At 59.0% G+C, this 19,162-nt stretch overlaps 1 protein-coding gene across 1 annotated transcript in view; it reads right to left on the bottom strand.

Moving 5' to 3' along the window:
• The window catches only part of EXT2 (exostosin glycosyltransferase 2), a 90,328-nt gene that overhangs the window by 61,510 nt on the left and 9,656 nt on the right, over positions 1 to 19,162 (bottom strand). The window contains exons 4-7 of the mRNA XM_068166841.1: positions 17,643 to 17,759; positions 15,026 to 15,221; positions 7,519 to 7,658; positions 6,260 to 6,353 (exon numbers count right to left, since the gene is read on the bottom strand). Of these exons, the coding sequence (XP_068022942.1) occupies positions 6,260 to 6,353; positions 7,519 to 7,658; positions 15,026 to 15,221; positions 17,643 to 17,759 (547 nt within the window). The remainder of the gene's footprint in view (positions 1 to 6,259; positions 6,354 to 7,518; positions 7,659 to 15,025; positions 15,222 to 17,642; positions 17,760 to 19,162) is intronic.

The following is a 19,162-nucleotide window of genomic DNA, read 5'->3' as shown; positions in this document are numbered from 1 at the left end:
CTGAAAGCAGTGGAGCTCCTTCCAAGTTGGAGCTAATCAGGGTTTCTCTGTAGCCTGCCCAAGCTGCCTACAAAGGGTAAGGAGCATCAGAGAGTGCCCTCTGCTCCCTGAGCTCCCTCTCAGAGAGGCCACAAAAGCCACTCTGCAACACAAGCAGCACAAAAGGCTTTCCTCCTTCTGGGCAGCAACAGGGCAGAGCAGACAACAGGATGGGAAAACAGGACTGAGGCAGGAGAGGCATCCACAGGGTTTGCAGAGGGACAGAGCAGGGAGCAATGAAAGGCTCCTGCAGAAGTGCCAAGGATTCTACAGCTCCCCTGGTGAGCCTGGCAGTGAGCCAGCAGAGGTTTTGTCTTCCCTCGCCTGTTTGCAGCCACAAATCTTCTCCTCTCAGGGAGGGGTGAGAGGGCTGGAAGTAAACTTCCCTGCATCTGATAAGATGGCAAACTGTCCAGGGCTGACATTTATGGGAGACCTGGAGCTCTGCTGAAGCACTCTGGGAGGATTAAAGCAGGGTGAGCCTCTCCAGGAGCCCTCCTTCAAACGCCACAAAGGGCAGGCAGATGAAAGCTCCTCTCAGTTTGATTGAGGCTCAAGGAGCCCTGAGACAGAAGCTGTCCCCTGCCCCAGGAAGAACTGCAGCTGCAAGCTGAATGGTGGCATGGAAAGGGTTTGTAAAAAACAGCCAAGCAAAAAACCCTCCCAAATATCTAACTGGGCTCCAGAATCTTCTGCTGCTGGAATGAAGCTCTGTGAAGCTGCCTGAAGAGGAGCCAGGGTGTGCCCAGGGGGCCTGGGTCAGCAAGAGTGTGGCCAGCAGGGGGAAGGCAGGGAGGATCCCCCTGTCCTTGGCACCACTGAGGCCACACCTTGAAGCCTGGGCTCAGTTTTGGGCCCCTCACTCCCATGAAGGACACTGAGGAGCTGGAGCAGCTCCAGAGAAGGGCAACCAAGCTGGGGAAGGGTCTGGAGCACAGGGCTGGGGAGGAGCAGCTGAGGGAGCTGGGGGGGGTAGGCTAGAGTCTACCTGGGGTTGTTGTGACCCAAGATCAGGACCCAGCACTTGGCCTTCTTAAAGCTGGCTGTGCTGAGGTCTCTGGGAGCTATCCCTGCTCACTGGAGCCTCTCTGCTTCAAAGTCAGGGTCTGGAGAGCAGGGCTGGGGAGGAGCAGCTTGGGGGGTTAGGCTGGAGAAGAGGAGGCTGAGGGAGACCCCACTGCTCTCTGCAGCTCCCTGCAAGGACGTTGGAGTGAGGTGGGGGTTGGCCTCTTCTCTGTAGCAAGAAGTGACAGGACAAGAGGAACCAGCCCCCAGCTGCACCAGGGGAAGTTTAGGTTGGACAGCAGAGGAAGCACCTTCACTGAGAGGGTTGCCAGACACCGGCCCAGGCTGCCCAGGGAGGTGGTGGAACCCCAGCTCTGGAGGCGCTCCAAAGAGGCAAAGATAGGGCGCCGAGGGCCAGGGCTCAGCACCAGCCTCGGCAGCGGCAGAGAATGGTTGGGCTGGATGACCTCAAAGGTCTCTTCCAACCAAACCAGCTCTAGGACTCTAAGAAGTAAATGCCAGGGCAGAGGCAAAGCCCAGCAGCCCTCAGCTGAACTGCAGCAGGCCCTGCTGTGAGCTGTTTGCCAGCGACAGGGCCGGCCGGAGCCAGCGGAGCGCTCGTATAGCTGTCAGCGAGCTGATAAGAGCTGAGTGACTCCACAGAGCCCTCTTGAAAGAGGAGCCAAAGCAGCAGATGAAATGAAAGGCAGCAGAGGCCTCAGAGAAGCCAGCCCCTCGTGGTGGCTTAACGTGGCACTAAAACAAGGCCCAGATTTACAGCTGCGGCCGCGGCTGCCTTTGACCCCACGGCTGGAACGATCCTCCGGGTCAGGGCCCAGGCACAGGGGAGCTGCACAGCAGAAGCCACAGCAGCACTCTGAGCTGGGTGAGGAACTGGCTGGGCCCAGAGAGTGGTGGTGAATGGTGCCACAGCCAGCTGGCAGCCAGGCACCAGCGGTGTGCCCCAGGGAGCAGTGCTGGGCCCCAGCCTGTTCAATATCTTGATTGATGATCTGGAGGAGGGGATGGAGTCCACCATCAGTAAATGTGCAGCTGACAGCAAGCTGGGGGCAGGAGTTGATCTGCTGGAGGGTAGAGAGGCTCTGCAGAGGGACCTTGCCAGGCTGGGCAGATGGGCAGAGGCCAAGGGCAGGAGATTGAACACATCCAAGTGCCAGGTGCTGCACATTGGCCACAGCAACCCCAGGCAGTGCTACAGGCTGGGGGCAGAGTGGCTGAGAGCAGCCAGGCAGAGAGGGACCTGGGGGTGCTGGTTGATGGTAGGCTGAACATGAGCCAGCAGTGCGCCCAGGTGGCCAAGAAGGCCAATGGCATCCTGGCCTGCATCAGGAACAGTGTGGCCAGCAGGAGCAGGGAGGTCATTGTGCCCCTGGACACTGCACTGGTTAGGCCACACCTTGAGTCCTGTGTCCAGTTCTGGGCTCCTCAGGTTAGGAAGGAGGTTGAGCTGCTGCTGTCCACCACTACCCCCAGGTCCCTCTCTGCCTGGCTGCTCTCAGCCACTCTGACCCCAGCCTGTAGCACTGCCTGGGGTTGTTGTGGCCAATGTGCAGAACCTGGCACTTGGATGTGTTCAGTCTCCTGCCCTTGGCCTCTGCCCATCTGTCCAGCCTGGCAAGGTCCCTCTGCAGAGCTCTCTAACCCTCTAACAGATCAACTCCTGCCCCCAGACACCATCTCCACCTTCATGTCAAAGAAATCAAGCACAGATCCTTCTTTTCTGGGAGCTGTGAACTGCAAGGTCACTTTTTTCACCTGCAGCAGCAGTGGAGCCTACCAAAAGAGTTCATCTGCCTGAAGGGACCAAGGAGGAAGGAGACCTCTGATGGCTGCTCTGATGTTTGCAGACTGAGCAGAGAGGGAAGTGAAGCTGGCAGCAGAATTTAAGTGTGAAAAGCAATTTGAGGGTCTCTTTTTCTCCACACTGACCCAGTGTTAATCATAGAATCATGGGCTGGGCTGGGCTGGGCTGGAAGGGACCTCCAGAGCTCAGCCAGCCCAACCTCCCTGCAGCCAGCAGGGACATCCCCAGCTAGTGCAGGCTGCCCAGGCCCTCATCCAGCCTCACCTTGGATATCTCCAGGGAAGGAGCCTCAACCACCTCCCTGGGCAACCTGTGCCAGTGTTCCATGGTCACTGCCATGGGTGAGTTGCTTCTGAAGGAAGCAGCAGGGCTGACAGACAAGCCAGACCCATGTCTGTAGGCAGTCTGCTGCCTCCCAGGGTGGTGATGTGAGGAGGAAGCTTCCTTCCCTAGTGCAGCCCTCAGCCCACTCCCCACTGCTGATCCTTCAGCTAGGTGGTGATGAAGTAGCAACAAGAAGTCCAAAGTAATGAAGAGAGAGTGGCTGGAAACTGCCCAGCAGGGAAAGCTCTGGGGGTGTTGGTCTACAGCTGGCTGTTCCACCACCCTCAGAGTGAAAAACTTCTTCCTCGCATCCAATCCCAATCTGCTCTGCTCTAGTTTGAAGCCATTGTCCCTGCTCCTGTCCCTGCAGGCCTTTGCAAACAGTCTCTCTGCAGCCTTCCTGTAGCCCCCTTCAGGTCCTGGCAGGCTGCTCTTAGGTCTCCCCAGAGCCTCCTCCTCTCCAGGCTGAACACCCCCAGCTCCCTCAGCCTCTCCTCACAGCAGAGCTGCTCCAACCCCCTGAGCATTCCCATGGCCTCCTCTGGAGCCTCTCCATCAGCTCCAGGTCCTTCCTGTGCTGAGGGCTCCAGCCCTGCACCCAGCACTGCAGGTGAGGTCTCCCCAGAGCAGAGCAGTGGCAGAATCCTCTCTCTGGCTCTCTGGCAATGCTGCTTTGGATGCAGCCCACACTGTGCAGCTTTTAGCTCTCTCTAAGCAGAAACACCCCAAGAGCTGCCAGCTGCACCCTGACAAACCACATCCTGGGCTGACTTTACCAGGAGCACACACAGGACACCTGGAGTGAGGCTGGCTGAGGGGATCTCAGAAAGCTGCCTTCCCAATTCTTGGCAGAGAATGGCCTCTGAAGTCCCATGGGGCCTCAAAAGCCAGCTGGGAGCTGAGAGTTCACTTTTAACCCTCCAGACCTAGCCCTAACATTCTCCACATCTCAGTTCCTCATCAGTTCATACTAAATCTATCTCCCTGCTTTGACAGAGGGTCACTAAAGTACCAAGGAAGAAAGATCATACTTCAATGCAGCTCTTTTCACCTGGCCAAACCCTGTCCCCCTACCTCTCCCAGCCACTACAAGAAGCACCTGGCTGAGTCCCAGCCCCCCTGACCTGACCACCACACTCTTCACAGAGTAAATCCACACACAAATAAAAGCTCTCTTCTGCTGAGGATGAAGGATTAAAGCAACCAGTGACAGCACCCAGAGCAGCAAACCTCACCAACAAGAACTGACATCAACTGCAGTCAAGGAGAAGACACAAGCTCCCTGGGCAGCCTGCTCCAGGCCTCCAGCACCCTCACACCAAAGCAGCCTCCCCTCCCCTTCAGCTGGAAGCTCCTTGGGTCCCAGCTTTTGCCTGGTGCCCTCTGTGCTGTCACTGGGCACCAGAGCAGAGAGCCTGGCTCCAAGAGCACAGAATGGTTTGGGCTGGAAGTGAGCTCAAAGTTCCAAGGCCCCTGCCATGCATTTCCTCCCAGCCCAGGTTGCTCAAGCCCACATCCAGTCTGGCTTTGAACACTTCCAGGCTTGGAGCCTCCTCAGCTTCTCAGGGCAGCCTGCTGCAGTGCCTCACCACTCTCATGGGGAAGAACTTCTTCCTGATGGCCAATCTAAACCCAGATTCCTCCAGCTGAAAGCCATCAGCCCTGATCCTGTCCCTGACTGCCTCTGGAAAAAGATCTGATAATGGTTAGGATGAAGAGAGGGTTCAATGAGGAGGAGCAGAGGGCTGAGCTGCTCTGCTCTGGAGACAGCCTGAGAGAATAGAATAGAATAGAATAGAATAGAATAGAATAGAATAGAATAGAATAGAATAGAATAGAATAGAATAGAATAGAATAGGATAGGATAGGATAGGATAGGATAGGATAGGATAGGATAGAATAGAATAGAATAGAATAGAATAGAATAGAATAGAATAGAATAGAATAGAATAGAATAGACCAGGTTGGAAGAGACCTTCAAGACCATCGAGTCCAACCTATCATCCAACACCACCTAATCAACTAACCCATGGCACCAAGCACCCCATCAAGTCTCCTCCTGAACACCTCCAGGGATGGGGACTCCACCACCTCCCCAGGCAGCCCATTCCAATGGGCAATCACTCTCTCTGTGTAAAACTTTCTCCTCACCTCCAGCCTAAACCTCCCCTGGTGCAGCCTGAGACTGTGTCCTCTTGTTCTTGTGCTGGCTGCCTGGGAGAAGAGACCAAGCCCCACCTGGCTACAACCTCCCTTCAGGGAGTTGTAACGGGCAAGAAGGTCTCCCCTGAGCCTCCTCTTCTCCAGGCTAAGCAACCCCAGCTCCCTCAGCCTCTCCTCACAGGGCTGTGCTCCAGACCCCTCCCCAGCTTTCTTGCCCTTCTCTGGACACCTTCCAGCAGCTCAACATCTTTCCTGACCTGAGGAGCCCAGAACTGGACACAGGACTCAAGGTGTGGCCTAACCAGTGCTGAGTACAGGGCACAATGACCTCCCTGCTCCTGCTGGCCACACTGTTCCTGATGCAGGCCAGGATGCCATTGGCCTTCTTGGCTGCCTGGGCACACTGCTGGCTCATGTTCAACCTGTGGGGTTGTGCAGGCTGGAGAGGAGAAGGCTCCCAGGAGACCTTCTGGTGGCCTTCCAGGATCTGCAGGGGGCTCCAAGAAAGCTGGGGAGGGACTTGTGAGGGTGTCAGGGAGGGATAGGACTGGGGGGGATGGAGCAGAACTAGAAGTGGGGAGATTGAGATCGGCTGTGAGGAAGAAGTTGTTGCCCAGGAGGGTGGTGAGAACCTGGCATCGGTTGCCCAGGGAGGTGGTGGAAGCCTCCTGCCTGGAGGTGTTTGCAGCCTGCTGTGGTGTGAGGTGTCCCTGCCTATGGCAGGGGGTTGGGACTGGCTGAGCCTTGAGCTCCCTTCCAGCTCTGTGGCTCTCTGCAGCCTCCAGGTCTCACAGGAGGGTACAGCAGCTGCTTCTGCATTCTCACAGCCAGCTGGATGAACCTCCCCTCCAAGCCCAAACCACAGCCTGGTGAATCCCATCTCAGCACAGGCCAGCCTCTCACCTGCCTCTGCATCTCTTCAACCTGTCTCTGGGGGACACTCTGCAGGATGCTGTACATCTCAGGCATCTTCTCCTCAGGGATGACAACAGAAGCCCTGCAGGCAAACCAAACAGCACCCAACAACAAGTAAGCCACAAACCAAATAGTAAGAGGAGAAGAAAGAAACTCTACATGAAGCTGTCCAACTGCTTTTCCACCCCAGCATCCTGCCCCAGCCTACCAAGACATCTAGGAAACATTAGCAGTGTTTGCTCTCTCATTTATTCTTCTGCAGCACCTCCTCTTCCCCCCCAGCCACTTCCTTCCCTCCCCACCCCAGCCCCTCCTTCCCTTCTTCCTTCCTCCCTCCCTCCTCCCTTCCTCCTTCCCCCTGCCCCCTCCCTCCTTCCCCAGCCCCTCCTGAGTTCCTTCCCCAGCCCAGCCCCCTCCTCCCAGCCTGGTCCAGGGCTGGACAAGCAGTTCAGAGAAGAAGTTGCTCCTCATGTCCAACCCAAGCCTGCACTGACACTACCTGAGGCTCCTTCCTCTGCTTCTCTTGCTTGCTGCCTTAGAAAACAAACTGACCTCCACCTGGCTGCAGCCTCCTCTCAGGGAGCTGCAGAGAGCAAGGAGGTCTCCCTCAGCCTCCTCTTCCTCAGGCTGAACCCCCCCAGCTCCCTCAGCTGCTCCTGCCCAGCCCTGTGCTCCAGACCCTTCCCCAGCTCCCTTGCCCTTCTGTGGCCATACTCCAGCTGCTCAGTGACCTTCTCGGAGTGTGGGGCCTGAACCTGAACCCAGCATTCAAGCTGTGGCCTCAGCAGTGCCAGGCACAGGAGGACAATCCCTGCCCTGCTCCTGCTGCCCTCACTCTTGCTGCCCCAGGCCAGGCTGCTGGTGGCCCCCTGGGCACACTGCTGCCTCATCTTCAGCTGACTGCTGACCACCACCCCCAGGTGTTTCTCTGCTGAGCAGCTTCCAGCCACCCTGCCCCAGGCCTACAGCCAGCCCAGCCCTCGAGGAAGTCAAGCACCAGGCAATAAACAAGCCTGGCTGAGAGCTGCTCCAGCAGCTACAGGACAAGCAGCTGCTGCCAGCTCTGCCTCCTTTCCTTCTCTCCTGGTCCTGGATGCCTGATGTCCCAAGGGCCAAGCCTGCACCAACCCTCCCCTCCCTTCTGTCCCCTGCCCCCCAGCACGCTCATCACCCAGCGTCATCCCAACCACTCAGTGCAGCAAGGTGCCTGCTGCAGGGCCCTGATGGCCAGCAGGGAGGCTACCAACCTCTTCCAGTCCAGAACCTCGGAGAAGGGCAGGATGTAGGAGTCAGCAATGATGACAGGAACACAGCCAGCCTGCAGAACGTCGCTCAGCACAGCCTGCCCCAGGCGGGCCCCACGCAGCACCACACAGAAGGTGGACTCCTGGCAGCACAGAGGAGGCAAAGCAGGGAAGTCTTTAGGCTGGCACTGAGCCACCCTGGCTGCCCTACAGGCTAGGGCACTTCAGCCCTGCAGGGGGCACAGAAGGAAGTAATGTCCAAACCCCATTCCAGGGTTGGGCCCCATCCTCTTTAACATCTTCATTGGTGATCTGGAGGAGGGCATTGAGTCAGTCATCAGCAAATGTGCAACTGACAGCAAGCTGGGGGCAGGAGTTGAGCTGTTAGAGGGTGGAGAGGCTCTGCAGAGGGACCTTGCCAGGCTGGACAGATGGGCAGAGGCAAACAGGATGGCATCCAACAAGTCCAAGTGCCAGGTTCTGCACACTGGCCACAGCAACCCCAGGCAGTGCTACAGGCTGGGGTCAGAGTGGCTGAGAGCAGCCAGGCAGAGAGGGACCTGGGGGTGCTGATGGACAGCTGCCTGAACATGAGCCTGCAGTGTGCCCAGGCAGTCAAGAAGGCCAATGGCATCCTGGCCTGCATCAGGAAGAGTGTGGCCAGCAGGAGCAGGGAGGTCATTGTGCCCTGTGCTCAGCACTGCTCAGGCCACACCTTGAGTCCTGTGTCCAGTTCTGGGCTCCTCAGGTTAGGAAAGAGGTTGAGCTGCTGGAAGGTGTCCAGAGAAGGGCAACAAGGCTGGGGAGGGGTCTGGAGCACAGCTCTGTGAGGAGAGGCTGAGGGAGCTGGGGTTGCTTAGCCTGGAGAAGAGGAGGCTCAGGGGAGACCTCATTGCTCTCTCCAACTCCCTGAAGGGAGGTTGTAGCCAGGTGGGGGTTGGGCTCTTCTTCAGGAATGGAGCCTCAGCCACTTCCCTGGGCAGCCTGTGCCAGTGTTCCACTAACCTCATGGTAAGGAACTTCCTCCTAGGTGCAGCAGCATGTGCTGTGTCCCTTGGAGAGCCAAGGAGCAGAATGAGCACAATGCTCATTGGCTCTGCCAGCCCCACTGACCATGTAGGGTCAGCAAGCAAATGGACAACAGGCTGAGAGCTGGGCATTGTGAGCCAGCAGTGTCACCTCCTGGCCAGGAAGGACAATGGTCTCCTGGGGTGCATGAAGAAGAGTGTGGCCAGCAGGTCAAGGGAGGCTCTCCTGCCCCTCTCCTCTGCACTACTGAGGCCACAGTTGGAGGACTGGGGCCAGTTCTGGGCTCCCCAGCTCAAGAGAGAAAGGGAACTGCTGGAGAGTTTCCAATGCAAATACAGAGGTGCTGAGGGGCCTGGAGCAGCTCTGGGAGGAGCAAAGGCTGAGAGCCCTGGGGCTGAGAGCCCGGAGCAGAGCAGCCCCAGAGGGGAGCTGAGCAATGCTCAGCAAGAGCTAAAGGAGCTGTGGGGGGCAGGAGGCTGGGGCCAGGCTGTGCTCAGTGGTGCCCAGGGACAGGACAAGGGGCAGTGGGCACAAAGTGGAACCCAGGAGGTTCCATCTGAACAGGAGGAGAAACTTCTTTGTTGTGAGGGTGCTGGAGCCTGCAGCAGGCTGCCCAGAGAGGTTGTGGAGTCTCCTGGTGTGGAGAGCTTCCACCCCCCCCGGCCATTGTGCTCCTGGGCAAGCTGCTGTGGGTGCTGAGGTCCCCTGAGCCTCCTCTTCTCCAGGCTAAGCAACCCCAGCTCCCTCAGCCTCTCCTCACAGGGCTGTGCTCCAGACCCCTCCCCAGCTTTGTTGCCCTTCTCTGGACACCTTCCAGCAGCTCAACCTCTTTCCCAACCTGAGGAGCCCAGAACTGGACACAGGACTCAAGGTGTGGCCTAACCAGTGCTGAGCACAGGGCACAATGACCTCCCTGCTCCTGCTGGCCACACTCTTCCTGATGCAGGCCAGGATGCCATTGGCCCCCTGGGCACACTGCAGGCTCATGTTCAGCTGCTGTTGTGCTGCTGTAAAGAACAGACCAAGCCAGGCAGTGGAATGCAAATAAATCAGCACAGTCCAAGAGACCTGAAGCAATCCCTCACTCTCCTCAGGCAGAGCAGTGTTCAGCCTTGGGCAATGTTCCTCCAGGGGGGAAAAATGATGATGCCTGAACTCAGAAGTATGATCTGCAAGGAGAGACTGACTGCACCACTGCTACATACTCTGAAGGGCTGAGGGCAGGGGGAAGGTGGCTGAAGGAAGCTTCAGAGACAGTAAAAGTCATTGGAGAGGGGAAGAACATCATCCAGTTATGTCTGTGACACAAAAGGCCCTGAGCAACCTGACCCAGGCAGAGATCTGGATGTGTTCCTGTGTGACCTGTGCTAGGCTCTGTGATCCTGCTCTGGCAGAGGGTTGAACAAGATGACCTTTGAGAATCCCTTCTGATGCACTTTATCACAGAATGCCAGGGGTTGGAAGGGACCCAAAGAGATCCTCCAGTCCAAGCCCCTGCCAGAGCAGGAGCAGAGACTCCAGCACAGGTCACACAGGAACACATCCAGACAGGGCTGGGAAGGCTCCACAGAAGGAGACTCCACAACCTCTCTGGGCAGCCTGCTCCAGGCCTCTGGGAGCCTCACAGGGAAGAAGTTCCTCCTCATGCTGAGCTGGAACCTCCTGGGCTGCAGTTTATATCCATTGCCCCTTGTCCTATCCCAGGGTGCAGCTGAGCAGAGCCTGTCCCTGTGCCCTCCCTCCTGACCCCCAGCCCTCAGCTATTGATAGCCATTGATCAGATCCCTCTCAGCCTTCTCCTCTGCAGACTGCACAGCCCCAGGGCTCTCAGCCTCTCCTCCCCAGGCAGTGCTGCAGTCCCTTCAGCAGCCTTGGAGCCCTCCCTTGGACTCTCTCCAGCAGATCCCTGTCCCTCCTGAGCTGGGCAGCCCAGAGCTGGATGCAATATTCCAGGTGAGGTCTCAGCAGGGCAGAGCAGAGGGGGAGGAGAACCTCCTTGGCTCTGCTGGCCACACTCCTCTGAATGCAGCCCAGGACCCCCTTGGCCTTCTTGGCCCCCAGGGCACATTGCTGCCCCATGGATAACAAAGAGCCCTGAGTTAGACTGCAGCAGAGGAGACTCAGGCTGCCAACAGGGACTGTAGCTGCCACTGAGGAACTTTGCTAACCACTGCAAAGGGCATGCAGAGGCCAGCTGCACCAGTGGAACAAGTCAGGGTTATCCCTAAAGTCTAAGAGAGAACAATTATGAAGTGGATAGAGGGCTCCCACAGCTAAGAAAGCTTCTCCTGCTTGAGCTCTCTGGCCTGAGGAAGGAGCCAGGAGGCTCAGCAGGGCAGCACAGCATTCAATGAGCTCAGCAGCACCGGAGGCTTTGCTGGCCCTGCTCTTCTCTCCCAAGGCTGCCCTAAGCCCCACTGACTGGGACAAGCCTGGAAAATCCTCTGCTCTGCCCTGCCCAGGCCACAGCTGGAGTAATGTGGCCAGCTCTGCACCCCTCAGCTCAAGAAGGGCCTCAGGGAACTGCTTGAGAGAGCCCAGCCCAGAGGCACAGAGCTGCTGCAGGCAGTGCAACATCTCCTGTGAGGCCAGGCTGAGGGAGCTGGGGCTGGGAGCAGAGGAGCCTGAGGGCTGCCCTCATGGCTGGGGATAAAGATGAGCAGGGCTGGAGCCAGGCTCTGCTCAGGGATGGCCAAGGGCAGCACAAGGGGCACTGGGGGCAAGCTGGAGCAGAGGAGGTGCCAGGGGAACAGAAGGGAAACCTTTGTGCCTGTGAGGGTGCGGGAGCCTGGAGCAGGCTGCCCAGAGAGGTTGTGGAGTCTGCTCTGGAGACTTTCCAGCCCCCCCTGGATGTGTTCTGTGTGCCCTGCCCTGGGTGCTCTGCTCTGGCAGGGGCTTGAGACTGGATGATCTCTGGAGGTGCCTCCCAACCCCTAATGTTCTCCAAGTCTTCTCCAAGAGAGGGCTGCCAGCAGGAAGCATTTAGCAGCCCAAGAGCCTGGCTGCTGGGAAGCCTGGCAAGAAAGGCAGGGCTGGAAGTGGTGAGCTGCACTTGCAGCTCTCCTCCCCCCACACTCTCAGGCAGGAAGAGAAGGAGGAGGGTGCTGGGGAGGGAAGGAGCAGAGAGAATCACCACACACTTTAACCACTGCCTGCCTGGATCCCAGCCCAGCAGGTGGAAGAGGCTCTGGGACTGTCTGGAGGAGGAGGGAAAGGAGGAGCAAAAAACCAAAGGCAAGGCAAAAGCAGCAGCCCAGATGTGGCCACAGCTGCTCCTCTGCCCAGAGAAGCATTCTTCCTGTCTAGACAAAGGTTCCTATAAACACATCTCCTCCCCTCAGCACTGTTATCAGCAGACATTCCAAAGCAGCAGGCAGGGCTCTGCAGAGGGGAAGCATTTCAACAGCCTCTCACTGCCAGCTCTGCCCTGCCCCAGGAGCCTTCCAGCCAGCAGGGCAGAGAGGGAGGGGGGGATGCCCTGCTGCCCTGCAGCAGCCCAGCCTGCAGGGAACAAGAAACAAGGCAAGGGTTGGTTTCTTGGGGCTGGCAGTTCCAGATCCAGGGGGAGCCTGTTCTCCCTCTCCTCCTCCTCCTCCTCTGAGGAATCTGAAACACATTTGCTATGAAACACCCCAGGAGGGGTGGAAGCTTTGGCCTCCCCTCAGCTTGTGTGCTGCTCTCTCAGCCTCTGGGGGGGCTCACCAGCAGGCTGGTGGGGGCTGCTGGCCACAGACAGGAGCTGAGTGCCATCACTCAGCCCACCCAGGGCCCAGGCACCGCTCTGCCCCTGAGCTGCCAGGAGACACAGGGGGCTGGGAACAGCCCTCCAGCTATCACTGACACATCTAGAGGGCTCTGGGGGCTGGGCCAAGGCCACACAACACATTTCATCACCTAGATGTTTGGCACACTGGCAAGTCCCCCAGCTCAAGCAGTCACATCACAGAGCCAGAGAGCCATGGAATCACAGAACCAGCCAGGTGGGAAAAGACCTCAGGGATCATTGAGTCCAACCTCTCCCCCAGCACCATCTGATCAACTCAGCCATGGCACCAAGGGCCTCAGCCAGGCTCTCCCTGAACACCTCCAGGGATGGGGACTCCACCACCTCCCTGGGCAGCACATCCCAAGGGCCAATCTCTCTGTCTGGGAAGAACTTCCTCCTCACCTCCAGCCTAAACCTCCCCTGGCACAGCCTGAGACTGTGTCCTCTTGTTCTGGTGCTGGCTGCCTGGGAGAAGAGACCAACCCCCACCTGGCTACAACCTCCCTTCAGGGAGTTGGAGAGAGCAAGAAGGTCTCCCCTGAGCCTCCTCTTCTCCAGGCTAAGCAACCCCAGCTCCCTCAGCCTCTCCTCACAGGGCTGTGCTCAAGGCCTCTCCCCAGTCCCACTACCCACACCCCCACACAATTCTGAGGGCTTTCACTGCTGAGCTGCACATCAAATAATCCTAGAATCCTCGAGTGGGAGGGCTGGGAAGGCTCCTCTGGGGATCACTGAGCCCTACCCCCCTGCCAAAGCACCACCCAGGGCAGGCCACAAAGGGATGCATCCAGCTGGGGCTGGGAGGTCTCCAGGCAAGGAGACTCCACATCCCCCCTGGGCAGCCTGCTGCAGGGGCTCCAGCACCCTTTACAGTGCAGAACTTTCTCCTCATGCTGAGGAGGAACTTGCTCTGTTCCTGCTCATTGCCATCCTTCCTTGGCCTAGCACCAACCACCTGGATGCTTGGGACAGCAACCTAGGGGAGAGAGTCCAAGGGAGGCTGTGAGGATGACTGAGGGACTGCAGCACTGCCTGGGGAGGAGAGGCTGAGAGCCCTGGGGCTGTGCAGTCTGCAGAGGGGAAGGCTGAGAGGGATCTTATCAATGTCTATCAATAGCTGAGGGCTGGGGGTCAGGAGGGAGGGGACAGGGACAGGCTCTGCTCAGCTGCACCCTGGGACAGGACAAGGGGCAGTGGATATAAACTGCAGCACAGGAGGTTCCAGCTCAGCATGAGGAGGAACTTCTTCCCTGTGAGGCTCCCAGAGCCCTGGAGCAGGCTGCCCAGAGAGGTTGTGGAGTCTCCTTCTCTGGAGCCTTCCCAGCCCTGTCTGGATGTGTTCCTGTGTGACCTGTGCTGGAGTCTCTGCTCCTGCTCTGGCAGGGGTTGGACTCAATGATCTCTTTGGGTCCCTTCCAACCCCTAGCACCCTGTGATCCAACCAGCTCTCTGCTTCCCCCCCATGAATGCAGGCACAAGCACTTTAAGGCTAAGTTGAAGCTTCCCTCCAGCTGCCAAAGCCATCCTCTTGTGCTCAGCTCCACCCAGCAAGGCTTGGGCTTCCCCAGATGGGAAATCCACCCTGGAGGGTGCAGACTCCAATGCTCTTCCTCAGTTCCACAGCAAGAAATTCGTGTGACCTCCTCAGGTTTCTCCTCCCATTGCTGCTGGATTTGGCAGCTTCTTCCCTACCAAGGTTGAAGCTCACATGATGTGGTTACCAGGAGACAACCAGGACCAACCTCCTGAGCTAGGGGAACACAGTGCTTCCAAACTGCAGAGGTGCTCATCAGTTTTGAATGCATCCTTCTTGGCCCTTGTCCTGGTCTGAACTAGGACAAAACTGCTCCTGCTCAGTGCTGGCAGTTGCCAGCTCAGGCTCTGCTCACTGAGGCACTTGCTGAGGCTCAGGCCAGCTGGGCACAGCCAGGGGCTGCTTCTAGCAGGCAGAAGCCCATGGGGAGAGCTCCTGCCAAGGGCTGGGCTGCAGAAAGGCTCTGCCTGAGACTTGCTCCTCTGCAGACCAAGGGCAGTGCCACAGCTTGTGCCCCAGCCTGGGGGGCAGGAGGGCAGAGGGGGCAGCTGTGGGCAGCAGCAGCCAGGACAAGTGACCCTCAACTGCCCAGCAAGGGACTGCATCCATGGATGGCTTCTTCAGGAGACAGCTGAGGGAGCACCAGGCTCAGGTCTCTTCCTCACTGCCTGGTGCCCCTGGGGGACTCTCTTCTGCCTTTCATCTCCATCCAGACCTTCCTAACTCCAGCTCCAGAACCCAGCTCCCAGCTCCCATCTGTCTCTGAGCCCAGCCTGGGGCTTCCCCAGTGCCTCCCCCAGCAGCAGTGGTGACAGTGGTGCCACCCTTGCCATCAGGGGCTGGGTTCCACGCTGGTTTGTGTCTCCTTGTCCCTATTCCATTGGGTTGTTCTTCTCTCCATCCCAGCTGCTGCAGTTTCTTTCCCAGCCCAGCAGTCTCTCTCCCTCCTTCCCTTTGGGCAGGCAGAGAGCCTCTGGCACTCATCTGGTGGCCCACCCAGCCCTGCCCCTTGGTGATTCTCATAGGAATCCAGGCAGGATGCAATACCCCAGCTACCCAATCAGGCACTTCCAGAACACAGCCAGGAAAGCAACCACAGGCAGGGATCCACCCTGGCAGCCCCAGCCAGGAACGGCCCCAGGGCGAAGGGGGAGAGGAGGGTGGGGGAGGGAGAGGCTCACCTGCAGGACCTGAGGGTAGTCAAAGAGCTGGTCCTTGTGGCAGCGCTTGCGAGCCGCAGGCAGCCCCTGGGAGAGGTTCGAGCACTTGTGCAGGAGCAGGACCGAGTCCCCGTGCTGCGCCTGCAGCGCCTCCAGCTCCGCGCGGTACTCGGGGTGCAGGGCCAGCTGCGAGGAGAGCAGCAGGTACCTGCGGGGACTGAGAAGGGGGAGGAGCTGCAGGGGCGCCCTGGCACGCCCTGGCTGGGCAGGCAGGGCTGGGCAGGGTTGGCACAGCCCTGCGAGGTCACGCAGGCCAACCCTTCCCTAAGCTGAGCGAGGCCGGGGCCGAGCCGCGGGCCCCGCAGGGCACCACGGCTGCGCTGCTGGCCGACCCCTCCAGGGGTGCTGATTCCATCACTGCCCTGGGCAGCCCTGCTTCAGCCTCTGAGGACCCTGACAGGGAAAGGTTTTCTGCTAACACCCAACCTAAGCCTCCCCTGCTGCACCCTGAGGGCATTTCTTCTCATCCTGTCCCTTGCTGCTTGGGAGCGGAGAGCGACCCCCACCTGGCTCCAGCCTCCTGCAACAGAGGTCTCTCCCCAGCCTCCTTTCCTCCAGACTGAACCCCCCCCCCGCTCCCTCAGCTGCTCCTCCCCAGCCCTGTGCTCCAGACCCCTGCCCAGCTTCCTTGCCCTCCTCTGGAGCTGCAGCAGCACCTCAACGCTCTCCCTGGAGCGAGGGCCCCGGCACGTAACCCTGACCGGAGCTGCAGCCTCACCAGCACCGAACCCAGGGGCACCATCACTGCCCCCTCCTGCTGGCCACCCAGGCCAGGCTGCTGCTGGCCTCCTTGGCCACCTGGACACACCCTGGCTCATCTGCAGCACCCCCAGCTCCTCTTCCATGAGGCAGTTCCCAGCCCCTCTGCCCCGAGCCTGAAGCACTGACAGGGCTGTGATGGCCCAGCTCAGGAGCCAGCCCGGGTTGAACCTCACCCCACCGGCCTTGCTCAGCTGTCCAGCCTGACCAGCTCCCTCTGGGGAGGCCCAGAAGAGGGGAGCTGAGCAATGCTCAGCAAGGGCTGAAGGAGCTGTGGGGGGCAAGAGGCTGGGGCCAGGCCCTGCTCAGTGGTGCCCAGGGACAGGACAAGGGGCAGTGAGCACAAAGTGGAACCCAGGAGGTTCCATCTGAACAGGAGGAGAAACTTCTTTGGTGTGAGGGTGCTGGAGGCCTGGAGCAGGCTGCCCAGAGAGGCTGTGGAGTCTCCTTGTCTGGAGAGCTTCCAACCCCCCCTGGGCATTGTGTTCTGGGCAAGCAGCTGTGGGTGCCCTGCTGGAGCAGGGGGATTAGAGTGGATGATCCCCAGAGGTCCCTTCCAAGCCCTCCACGCTGGGAGTCTGAGCATTTTCTCCTGTAGCACCTTCCTTGGAGCACCCAGGAGCAAGAGCATTGCCCTCAGCAGAGGGGAAGCTGAAGCAGAGTAACTCTGTGTGCCCCACAGGGGCATTCCCAGGCACAGCTGTCAGCCTGAGGGGTTCCTGTTCTCCACAGGACATTGGCAGAAGAAGGAACACAAAGAAATGAGAAGGACCTACAGTTTCAGACTTCACTAAATGATCCAACCTTCACCCACCCTGCCTCAGCATGCCTTTAGACCCTGCCAGAGCTAAGGCCTTGCTCCAGCCACAGCTTTCAGCTGAGTCAGTAAGGAACACCTGAACTAGTCAAGGAGGAGGCTTCCAGAATCACTCACAGAATGTGCTCACAGCCACCTCCAGCCTGGCTGCAAACACCTCCAGGCAGGAGGCTTCCACCACCTCCCTGGGCAACCTGTGCCAGGCTCTCACCACCCTCATGGGCAACAACTTCTTCCTCACAGCCAATCTCAATCTCCCCACTCATAGTTCTGCTCCATCCCCCCCAGTCCTATCCCTCCCTGACACCCCAGAGCAGAGGGGCAGGATCCTCTCCCTCCACCTCTGGCAATGGGCACTGGCAGCCCAGAAGGCCAAGGGCAGCTCAGCTGAGCTTCTGGGCTGCCAGTGCCCATTGCTGGCTCCCTGTCCCAGGCCTGATTCCTGCCCCCCTCAGAGGTGTCCCAGACCCCTATCCCTCCCTCACACCCTCACAAGTCCCTCCCCAGCTTTCTTGCAGCCCCCTGCAGATCCTGGAAGGCCACAAGGAGGTCTCCTGGGAGCCTTCTGCTCTCCAGCCTGCACAACCCCAACTCTCTCAGGCTGTCTCCAGAGCAGAGCAGCTCCAGCCCTCTGCTCCTCCTCCTGGCCCTTCTCTGGACACCTTCCAGCACCTCCAGAGCCTTCCTGGCACAGAGGCTCCAGAACTGGCCCCAGAGCTGCAGCTGTGGCCTCAGCAGAGTGGAGCAGAGGGGCAGAATCCCCTCCCTGGCCCTGCTGCCTGTGCAGTCAGTATGAGCTGCCCTGACACCCTCACAAGTCCCTCCCCAGCTCTCTTGCAGCCCCCTGCAGACCCTGGAAGGCCACAAGGAGGTCTCCTGGGAGCCTTCTCCTCTCCAGCCTGCACAACCCCACCCAGTCAGCACCCCCATTTGTATTTCCCAGCCCCAAGGTGAAACTTGCCCCTGGGAATGCTGTGGGGGCTCCATGGGACTTTGCCTTACCCTGGGGCTCTCTCTGGCAGCTCCACCTCCTCAGCCAGGGGGCTGTACACCGGGATGCTGACATCGTAGCCCTGCCGGTAGGTCCACGTGGAGAAGCCTCCCCCTGCCAGCAGAGCTCTGCAAAACAGAAGGCAGCAGGGTTGGCTGGCTGGCTGGCTGGCTGGCAGCACCACAACACCCAGGAAGGGGCAGAGAAGCATGGGATTGTTTGAGTTGGGAGAGACCTAAAGGCTGCTCCACTCCCAAGCCCCACTGTGTGCACTGAGGCTGAGGTCACCCCAGCCCTCCCCAGCTCCTGCCAGGGGCATTTCCTGGGCAGCTTTGGCTGCAGGTTTGCAGTGCTGGCAGTTACATAAAAAGGATTACATAGACCAGACCAAGTTGGAAGAGACCTTCAAGATCACCATGTCCAACCCATCAACCAATCCAACACCACCTAAACAACTAACCCATGGCACCAAGCACCCCATCAAGTCTCCTCCTGAACACCTCCAGGGATGGGGACTCCACCACCTCCCCAGGCAGCCCATCCCAATGGGCAATCACTCTCTCTGGGTAGAACTTCCTCCTAACATCCAGCCTAAACCTTCCCTGGCACAGCTTGAGACTGTGTCCTCTTGTTCTGGTGCTGGTTGCCTGGGAGAAGAGGCCAACCCCCACCTGGCTACAACCTCCCTTCAGGGAGTTGGAGAGAGCAAGAAGGTCTCCCCTGAGCCTCCTCTTCTCCAGGCTAAGCAACCCCAGCTCCCTCAGCCTCTCCTCACAGGGCTGTGCTCCAGACCCCTCCCCAGCTTTCTTGCCCTTCTCTGGACACCTTCCAGCAGCTCAACCTCCTTCTTAACCTGAGGAGCCCAGAACTGGACACAGGACTCAAGGTGTGGCCTAACCAGTGCTGAGCACAGGGCACAATGACCTCCCTGCTCCTGCTGGCCACACTCTTCCTGATGCAGGCCAGGATGCCATTGGCCCTCCTGGCTGCCTGGGCACACTGCAGGCTCATGTTCAGCCTACCATCAACCAGCACCCCCAGGTCCCTCTCTGCCTGGCTGCTCTCAGCCACTCTGACCCCAGCCTGGAGCACTGCCTGGGGTTGTTGTGGCCAATGTGCAGCACCTGGCACTTGGATGTGTTCAATCTCCTGCCCTTGGCCTCTGCACATCTGCCCAGCCTGCCAAGGCTCACTGCAGGGGCTGCACTCAGTGCCCTTCAGAGGTCCCTTTCATCCTCCAGCATTCTGTGACATCTCTGAGGCCTTTGCCAACCTCCTTGATTCCATGACACTAACAGCACTCCAAGCAGGGAGGGGAAAACACCTGGCCCAGGTGTTGCTGTTGTGGCACTTCAGCCCCCTCCCCTTCTTCTAACCCCCCCCAGCCCCTAAGTGGGAAGTGCAGGCAGGTTGCTTTGGTTGGAGCCAGTACAAACACCAGAGCACCTCATCAGCCCTGAGAAAGCAGCTGGGGGTCAGGCAGAGCTTCACCTAAAGCAGCCCAGGGGGAGCCAACACCACTGCAGCAGCC

The sequence above is a fragment of the Melanerpes formicivorus genome, unplaced genomic scaffold (genome assembly GCF_026170545.1).
Source record: "Melanerpes formicivorus ecotype bairdi unplaced genomic scaffold, bMelFor1.0.p_v2 SCAF_108, whole genome shotgun sequence".
In the NCBI taxonomy this organism is placed as follows: domain Eukaryota; kingdom Metazoa; phylum Chordata; class Aves; order Piciformes; family Picidae; genus Melanerpes; species Melanerpes formicivorus.
The sequence above is the reverse complement of the archived record's forward strand: the minus strand, read 5'-3'. Positions and strand labels throughout refer to the sequence as shown.